General features: G+C 43.9%; 1 protein-coding gene across 1 annotated transcript in view; it reads left to right on the top strand.

Annotated features, from left to right (window-relative positions):
• The window catches only part of PDGFRA (platelet-derived growth factor receptor, alpha polypeptide), a 42,111-nt gene extending 35,320 nt beyond the window's left edge, over nt 1–6,791 (top strand). Inside the window, exon 23 of the mRNA XM_012641090.1 lies at nt 3,849–6,791. Coding sequence (XP_012496544.1) covers nt 3,849–3,996 — 148 coding nt within the window. The 3' untranslated portion in view covers nt 3,997–6,791. The remainder of the gene's footprint in view (nt 1–3,848) is intronic.
• Nucleotides 6,792–10,141: the final 3,350 nt, after the last annotated feature.

A 10,141-nucleotide genomic window follows, 5' to 3' on the forward strand; every position in this document is an offset into this window, starting at 1 on the left:
CCCCAGGGGTCTATGTAGGGTTTTTAAAAATTAAAAAAATTTTTTTGAGATGGGGTCTTGCTCTGTTGCCCAGGCTGGCGTGCAGTGAAGCAATCAATCATAGCTCACTGCAGCCTCGAACTCCTGGGCTTGAGCAATCCTCCAGCCTCGGCCTTCCCAGTCGCCATGGCCAGGGGGTCGGTGTGGTTTTGAAACAGCTTTCCAGAGGATTCTAATATGTCCTCCCTGGGGCTGGGGGAGAAGAATGTATGGTGGGAAGGGGACACACTTCCCTGATGGAGAATCTTTGACCTAAGTCCTCAGGTAAGTTGATCAAACCAACATGGCCACTGTGATTATTGAGATAATATAAGCCTCTCCCGCCATTGTCTTGGTGGCCCCTGGTTCATTGAACTAAGGAAAAAATTGAGGGAGAATTTGGACTGAGTTATTTTGGATGGTACAGCAGTGGTTCTTAACTCTAGCTGCAAGTTGGAATCACCTGGGGAGATTTTAAAACTACTGATTTACAAGCCTCACCCTAAACCAACACATTAGCATCTCCGGGGGTGGGGACCAAGTGCCCCCTGGCTGCTGTGTTCTTTCTTTCTTTTAAATTTTGTATTCACCCCACTTCAGTGTTTGTGAACTCGGCCAGTCTGGCTGCATGTGTACCCAGATCTCCTCCTCAGCCCCCTCTGGATTATTGTGAAGCAAATCTTAGACATCCTATCATTTCATCTATAAATAATAATATTGCAGTATGTATCTCTAACAGATATGGGCTCTCTTTTAAAGAATAACAACAGTCACTGCAAAAGTTATTAAAAATAGCTGCTATACCATTATTTCCCCCAAAAAAGGGCCAGTAAATTAAGTGCATCAGATATGCAGAGCTCAGACTGTCTCACAAATATCGTACGTTGGGTTTGTTCTGTTCGAGATGCAGATAAGAGTCACACGTCGCATTTGGTTGCTGTGGGTTCGTGAGTTCACCCTGCCTCTTCTTTGCTCCTTGCATATTATTTGTGAGGAAACCAGAGCGTTTGGCGGCAGAGTTCCCACAATCAGAATTTTGCTGGTTAGGTCCAGAGTGTCCTTATCTCGCGCTTCTGTCTCCTACATTTGCTGTAACCTGGTAGTCAGTGCTGCAGAGGCGGCCCTGTGCGCTTCCATTGGGATGTGCATCGTCTCCAGTCGTTCTGTCTTCTGTGACAGTAGCAGCTGCTGGTGGTCACTATCTAGATGCTGAGCGCAGTACGCAGGTGGTGCTAATGCTAGGCAGGACTTAGCACGACGGGTTCACATGGTCCCCTTACTCCTTGAATGGCCCTTGGACAGAGGCAGCAGCAGGTGACGGTTGTGGCCCCTGGTTCAAGGTTGAAGTTGCTTATGAGTCTCTGTTTCCTCCTCTTTGTTCAGGACATGGTTCTCCCTTCTTCCCAGTCATTCGGTTAACTACATGCAATTATTTAGACGGAAGCACATAGCATTATTTTGGAGGCTGACAATCGTGGTCTGTCTTAACCAGTTTAGGTAGAAGGTATAGAGCACGAGAAAGGGCGTTGCTGCAGAGGGCTGGGGGTACTAGGGCAGTATCCTCAGGAGCCACGCACTGGCTACAAGGTGGGCCTTCAGCATGGTGACCAGGAATAAGCCCAGTCATCAGCTCTAGGAGCCACCATGACTCCTGACAAGCAGCAAGGATGATCTGGTGCTGAGTCTCGGTGGCAGTTGGTGTCCCGTGTACCCACACCCCTGCCTGTGAGATAAACCACAGAGGGAGGAGTTTGCCAGGCCTGGGAGGGCCAGTGCCAGGGGCCTGACTGAGCTGTAGTAGAACTTGCCCCCAAGGAGGGACCAGCAGTCCAAATCTTACCATCCATGGTAGTGTCAAAAACACAGGCCCTCGCTGGGCTGAGATCAATGTCCAAGTGTTAACACAGGCCTCCAGCCATGGCCAGCACCCAGAGCAGGGGTCTAGCTCCCAGGAAGAGGGGCTGTCAGGACTAGATACCAAGACCAGCTGAGTGGCCTGGGGTTCAAACTGAGGTGGCAGGACCAGGCTGCAACGCCGGGGTGGGGTGTGAAAACTAGGAACTGAGGCAAAAGCTCCGCCATAGCCCCTCCAGTCTGTGGGGTTATGAGGGGAAACTGCAGCTCAGTAGCCCCGTAGGTTCTAGGAGCTCTCGGGGTCATAGGAGCCTTGGTGGGGGGACATGGGGACGGACTGTTTCAGGCAGACTTCTAATTGGCCAGGCTCAGCTCTCTGCTTGGAGCTGATACAGAGGGGAGGGGACAGAGGCTGAGAAGTCACAGTGGGCAAGATAGGCAGGGAGGTCGGGAGCCCCTGTTTAGGGGCAGTGGTGGTGTCTGTCTGTCTATCTGTCTGCTTCCTTCCCCTGGCCAGCCAGCCTCTATTTATGGCTTAATGCTATGAGCACAGCCCGGCGCAGCAGCCTTGCAATAGGGAGAATAAACTGCTCTATCCATCAGCAGTTGGAGCAAAAAGATACACGTAAAAACGGAGATAGCAGAACAAGGCAGGGTAGTGGTAAGACAGCGTGTTCACAGGAGTTCTGACAAAGAATCATGACAGGGTGGAGACTTTAGGGAAGGGTATTTTTCTAAAACCTTTAGTGAAAAATTTCAAATGCACAGAAATATTGCTAAAATAAGTCTACCACTTAGTTCACATTTTGTCATAGTTGCTTTATCGAGCTATATGTGTGTAACGGGAGTTGTGTGTATCACACACACACACACACACACACTCCTTTATGTATGTGTTTGTTTGTTTATTTCTGCTCAGTCATTTGAAACTAAGTAGGAAACGCCAAGATACTTCATCCCCAATGCTCCAGCACACGGTTCCTAAGAGTAAGGATACTCTCCTACATAACCGTAATCGCCCAAGCACGTGTAAGAAAATTAACAACTATTCCCTGGTATCATCTAATGTTCAGGCTCTATTCAAATTCAAGTAAGAGTTTGCATAACAACGATAGCTAGCATTTACTGGGGGAGAAGAACAGCTAACAATTAATTGGCAGTGTGTTCAGTGCTTTATGGTTATTACCTTATTTGATCGCCCTAACAGGTAGGTCATTAGGCATTATTGCCCTACCATTATAGAGGCAAGGAAACAATTTCAAGTTCAAGAGGCGAAGTGACTTACTCTGAAGCCACACAGCTAGTCGGAGAGCTGTCCGGAAAGTATCCATCCATTGTGACTATAATGATAGTGGTTACATGGCTAGACAGCCCTTGTATGCGGTGGGGCCGCTCCAGACCTAAGGCTTTCCGACTCTAGAACTCCCCCATTCAGCCTCTACTCTGGTACCTAACTTGCCTTCACCTGGGCCTTCAAGACCAGGGGGCTTTGGATGTAAAGAGAAGGGGAGGTGGGATTCCAGGGGAGTGGGAGGAAGTCCCGAGGACACAGTTTAGACACCCGTGAGGCTTCGGGGAGAGCAAGGGACAGGCCTGGCTGCAGCTCGCAGCTGACTTCCTCCCTCTGCTCTGCCCCACCCAGGCCTTTTGATCAGGCATTGCTTATTTTCTCTTCCACTGGGATTGAGTAGGGAAAGCAGAAATTGTTTGTCACCAACGTTGATGAAAAACCTGGCAGAAAAGAAGGAAATCTGCAGCGTAGAGATGACCTGTGGACCTGGGTTTTCCACGTGGCCCAGCACGGTGTGTCGGGCTGGGCGGCAGAATCTGGCCACCCCGGGCGGCCCGAGTTTGAACGTCGAAGGCTCTTGCAGGAACAGCTCCTTTGCCTGGGGGTGGCGGGGCACCCTCGAAACGCAGCCAGTCTTGTTGCCCTGCGTGTGGGCCTAACCTGTTCGCTTTTCTCCCTCCTCCAGCTCGCAGACCTCCGAAGAGAGTGCCATTGAGACAGGTTCCAGCAGTTCCACCTTCATCAAGAGAGAGGACGAGACCATCGAGGACATTGACATGATGGACGACATCGGCATCGACTCCTCGGACCTGGTGGAGGACAGCTTCCTGTGACTGGTGGATTCGGGGTGCCTTCCACTCCTGGGGCCACCTCTGGACCCCTTTCAGAAAACCACTTTATTGCAATGCAGAGGTTGGGGGGAGGACTTGGACGATGTGTAAAGAGAAGGTCCCAGCCAAGGGCCTCAGGGCGCCATCTAAGTACGAATGAATGGGCCATTGTTCAGATGGAACCTTCTCGGCGTTGCTTCTTGCAGTGCTTCAGTAGCATCTCAGCGGTGTGTGAAGTTTGGAGGTCGGCGGACAAGGGAATAATAGGCCACGAAAGACGAACTTTGTGTTTCAAGGGCATTGGTGAAATCCCGATGTGCACAATTTGTACCGCGACAAAACTCCAGCATTGTAATTATGTAAATAACTCTAACCGAGGATGTGCTTAGATTCGTATTTTCTCTGGACGTCTGAGGAGACCACTCATGCCATCCGTGTACTTTCCTCCCGAAACCTGGTGTCAGCTGCTGTTGAACTTTCTTACGAAGTGCATGAAAAACCACTTTGAACCTTAAAAGGTACTGGTACTATAGCATTTTCCTTTTTTTTTTAGTGTTAAAGAGATAAAGGATAATAATTAACCAACCTGTTTAATAGATTTGGGTCCTTTAGAAGCCCAAGAACTCATTTTCATATTGTAATCTACGTTTATAATACTACTACTGTTATCAGTTATGCTAAATGTATAATATGTAACATGATTTCCCTACAGAGAAAGCACAATTAAAAAAAAAAAAAACCCTTACTAAGTAGGTGACAAGTTTGACATTTATATTAAATAACATGTTTCTCTATAAAATATGGTAGTAGCTTTAGTAGATTTAATTTAGTTGAACATAGAGAACAAAGTAAAAGTAGTGTTGTCTAGGAAGTCAGAATGTTTAACTGTGTACCGAATAGGTTCCCCAACTCATTGTATTAAAAACAATTGACTGCCCTCTGAAATAAGGTGATTAGAAACAACAAACAAAACCCCCAAGTCCTAAATGTTCTCAATATAAATACACAAACCTATGCTGAACATGACTTCTGTTCTTACCCAGTGGAAAATATCATTGTCAGCAGAAAGACTGGATTTGCAGAGGTTTGTTGCATGCCTGGCGATAACTTTGGTGGATGCCAACATATACAAATAAACATATATATTTTAAATCTGTGACCCTTAAAAGGGTCATAAGGATGCCTGGACATGAGCCTCCTTCTTTTATCTCTTACCCCAAAGAGAACAGGTTTGAAACCCTGAGACTATTCAGGCATTGTTTAGCGGAGGCTGTAAACATCCTTAGCCTGCATCCTTCATTCTCAAATGTAACTGGTGTCAGATTCTGGGTCCCTGTCCCTGAGATTCTGAAGTATTAAGTCTTGGGGAAGCAGGAACCTGTATTTTTATAAATTCCTTGGCCGTTCAGATCAGCCCGTTTTCAGAAACACTGTCTCAGGTTACAGGAAGTTGCCATGGGAAACAAATAATTTGGAATTTGGAACTGGGCTAGAAGTCAACCACGTAGGAAGCCTACTATTTAAATCCTTGGCTTCAGGTCAGTGACATTTAATGCCATAGAGCTAGCAATTGCCACCCATTAATTTAACTTTCCAGTCTTAGCTGAGGCTGAGAAAGCTAAAGCTTGGTTTTGGCAGGTCTTCCAAATGTGAAGACGCTGCTTCCCGCTGCCTGGGGCGGGGGCTGAACCCGACACCCCCACCCCCATCCCTGCCAAGGAAAGGCGTCTACAAAAATGATGCAATTCAGTGTGCCAGGTCTCTGTATAACCAGGTCAATATTTTGGTGAAGAAAATTAAAAAGTTGTACTGATACTTTGGGATCCCATGGGAGGATGAATTGTCACCTCTATCCAGACTGTCAAGCTGGGTGGCGTGGGTTCACTGGCATTCTTTGCAATACTGCTTAATCGCTGACACCGTATGAAAGAAACATGGGCTGTGATTACTGCAATCACCGTACGTGCTACCGGCAGGTGATGCTTTGGAAGAGGTGGAAGCAATAACAAAATGCTTGACTACCCGCTGGTGTAATCGCAAATGCAAGCCCCAACTTTCTTACTCACCTGTTTCATGGGGAGTGTGAAGACTGAGCCGGATTGGCCAATTCAGAACGAAAACCTAACTAGGTTTTGTAGAGCCAATTAGACTTGAAATACATTTGTATTTCTCGAATCACCGCTGAAGCATTGTCTGCACTCACTGTCCCTCGTACAGCCTTATTTTGTCGGTGCTTTGCATTTTGACGTTACTTTGAGCCTTGCGTGACATCACGAGGCTGGAGGAAACCTCTCAGACCACCAGTTTCCAGTCCTAACAAATGCTCCCACCTGAATTTGTACACGACTACATTTTTTTTAAAAAGGTGTTTTCAGCATATCCCAGATTTGTTTTCCTTTTTGGCTTTCTGCAAAGTCCCCAGAAGACAATTTGCCAACCCTTCCTGCTCTCCATTTTTATGATGACAATCAGAGCTGGCCTGAGAAACACAATTTGTGACTTTTTAAACCATCAATGATGTCCTTAAAATGTGGTCTGCCAATCTGTACAAAATGGTCCTATTTTTGTGAAGAGGGACGTGAGATTAAATGATGTTATACATCAATATGTATATATGTATTTCTATATAGACTTGGAGAATACTGCCAAAACATTTATGACAAGCTGTATCACTGCCTTTGTTTATATTTTTTTAACTGTGATATTCCCCACTGGCACATTAACTGTTGCACTTTTGAATGTCCAAAATTTATATTTTAGAAATAATAAAGAGAAAAATACTTAACATGTTCCCAAAACAACGGTGTGGTGAATGTGTGAGAACTAACTCGATAGGGAGGGTCTGCCGGTCCAAGATGTGTTACCGATGCCCCTGTTCATGTTTTTGTTTTAAAACGTGCAAATGAAGATCTTTATATTTCAATAAATGATATATATAATTTAAAGTTATGCTAAGGTTCCAGCATTTGTGTTTTTAGTTTAATTGTAAAGATGGAAGCAATCCTGTCCAGCATACTTTAGGACTCTGTGTTAGGCTTTTGATGAACGAGTAGAAAATTCAAAATTTAAGACGTTATTTGAGCTAGTGAGTTCTCAGACACAGCATTTGACTTAAAGATGACCAACGCTGCCTTATCTTTGATCCTATCTTTTTTTGTTGTTTTTTTTTCTCTTTATTGTGGTGTTTTCTTCCCCAACATAAGGAATACAGCACTGCACATACTCTGTGTAACATTCAACGGTTGTAGGTGTGTATAAAGTAAAATGTGAAAGTCGTCTTTTCATGTCTTCTTCCCTGGCCCTGTCCTATTTCCCAGAGGCAAAACCGAATCATTTGGTGTGTGTTCTTTTAGCATTTCAGTCCCTTCTTTGCGCCAGCAGATGGACATATATATGCATCTCTACTTTTGCTTCATATTTTACCTAAATGGGATTGCAGTGTATGGAATGCTTTGTAATGTGCTTTTTGCTTTTTTAAACAGACCATTCATTATAGCAGATTTAGGTTCACAGCAAAATTGAGCGGAAGGTACAGAGATTTCCCATACACCCCCCGCCCCCACACCCTCCCAGCCTCCCAGCACCCACATTCCCTGCACTTGTTACAGCTGATGAACCTACATTGACATGTCATCACTCACTGCAGTCCATCATGTTTTTTTCCTTTAATGCTATGTTTTAGAGATCTCTGTGAGACGCATATATAGATAGAACTCTCTCATTCGTTATCAGCTTCATAGGATCCTATTATGTAAATGTGCTGTAATTTATGCAGTCTCCTTCCTATAAAATGGATTTTTAGTTTCCAATTCTTTGCCATTAAAATGACTTTATGAACATCCTTGCAACATACATTTTTGCACACATACAGTAATGTTTTGTTTGGATAGATTCCATCAAATGAAATTGCTAGGCCAAAGGGTGTGCAGAAATAAATCGGTGTTGCCCTCAAGTCTTCAGATACAATTGCCACATAAATTCTTAAACGTCTGCGCGTGAATCACTGGCTTTGCAGATTATCTGCGGTGTTCTATTCTCCTCTGCCCGACATTGCCTAGGAGTCAAAATAGGATTGGAGGAGATGTGATAAGTGTGGGAGCGTGGAGGTTTTGTGTTCCGAAGCATGCCAAAGCAAGTGACTTTGGGAATTTAAAAGAATGATACAACTCACCTTATTTTTGACTCGTGGATAATGGAAATTGATTACGTTGTTAACAATCGGAATAGACCACCTTATTCCAACATAACTCCTTATTACCCAAATTCAAGTAGCCTGCGGATCAGAGCAGACCTTCTTAAAGCTCCAAGGAGCTGGCTATAGATTGGGCATTGGCTCTATCTCAGTTCCAGCCCCGGGAACGAGACAGATCACTGGGAACAATAATTCTGCTGATTAAACAATAGCTGCCGGATACAGCATCAACACTGGGTGCTCCAAGCTTGCCTGAAGAGTTCGTTTTGTCCTGCTCTTTAAATATATAATTCTTCCTCTTAATGCAATGCAGACAACTCTGCTTACTTTTTCTAGTCATGATAAATGAAAATGACTTTTCCTATTGGAGGGTTTTAAAACTTTTCAAAAATCCTTTTGCATTTACTTCTTTTGATTCTTACAATAACCCTTTTTTGATTCTTACAATGGCAGGGAAGACAATTTCTAGACGAGGAAAACAAGATATCACAAGACACAAATGACTTTTTAAAAAATAATATAACTGACTAATGATAACAATGGGATTAGAAATTCCAAACATACTAATTCCAGTGTCATTTACACTACAACAAACCATGGGAAAAGTAAGCAGTACTGGGAAATATCAGCATTCAGAAGTAGGTTGCTTTGCTTCTTGAGATATTTCAAAAGACAAGCGATGGGCTACTCAGCCTGTAGAACTATTCTACACGTTTGTCATCAGAACAATTTCTTTTCAGGCTATAATACAACAGTTCTAATAATGGGTATTATGATTTTAATAGCCATGTGCTTCATAAAATGCAGCTCAGGAAAATGGCTTAGAATATCAAAACCCATCATAAACTAGGCAATTTTCTGTGGGATAACAGAGTGATAGAAATGCTTCATTATCTCGGATTCCAAATACATGTAGGGATTAAATCCAACAACATTGTTATGGCAAAATTATTATACTGTGTTTATAACAGACCCAATTTTTTCACATACCCCTCCTCCCCCCATTAAAATATATCTGAAAATACATATGTGGCCTTAATTTGCAGATTATAACCTTCTGTTCCACCCGGTTAGGTAAATAGCACTCGTGTCCCAGAGAATAATGAATGTATTCTCCAAAATATTTTCATACATGGGTAATGTTCCCACCGCCCACGTTTTAGTTTACACATAATGCGATGGAGACATCAGGACTCCATGGTCTCACATGGTAGAGGGAGCATATTTGCTCCCTGTTTCTGGTTTATAGGCTAATTGGAATTTTAAAGAGATTTACCACATTATGCTAGCAGATGGTATTTTGCTTTATCATTATTCATGGGTATTAATGACTTCCCTCTGGAGCTTGTGTATCCTGTCTATTTTGAATTTCATTACATTTCATGCTGACTGCTCCAAACAGGATCAGATCCAGTATTTTCTGTGTGGTGCTTGAACTGCAGATTGATTGGTTGGTCAAAGTTTTCGACTTGATTAGGAATTTAAGTAACTCTTTGAAATGATGACAGCCTTTTTCTTCTCTGTCCTGAGTATCCCATCACCCTTCTCGTTTCGTTCGGCTTGCTATCCCACGGGGCTGTGTGTGATATCGAGTGTGTAAGAAGACAATTCCAGAGTGGACGCATCTTTTATTAGCCTGAGATTATCAGACACCCTTTCTTTCTTCCTGGAAAGGCTGGGGTTTGGTCTCCTAAATGGAGAAAATGCATGAGAACATGATGCCATGATCCAGCCACAGAAAGTCACTTTCTGATGAATTCCTTCAACAAATATATATGAGAGGAGCCTCCTCTTTGTTTAGTTGATCTCTAAAATGCTTAAGCCTAAATGAAGCAGCTGGCAGAGCTGATGCCAACCAGCTAATTACCTAAGGGGCACGTGACATCACAGAGAAGAAAATTGTGGTAGGTGGAGGTCATGGTCCTTTCTTGGAATAACAAAAAGCCAAAGGAGTGG

This window comes from Propithecus coquereli, unplaced genomic scaffold (genome assembly GCF_000956105.1).
Source record: "Propithecus coquereli isolate 6110/MARCELLA unplaced genomic scaffold, Pcoq_1.0 Scaffold162, whole genome shotgun sequence".
Classification (NCBI taxonomy): domain Eukaryota; kingdom Metazoa; phylum Chordata; class Mammalia; order Primates; family Indriidae; genus Propithecus; species Propithecus coquereli.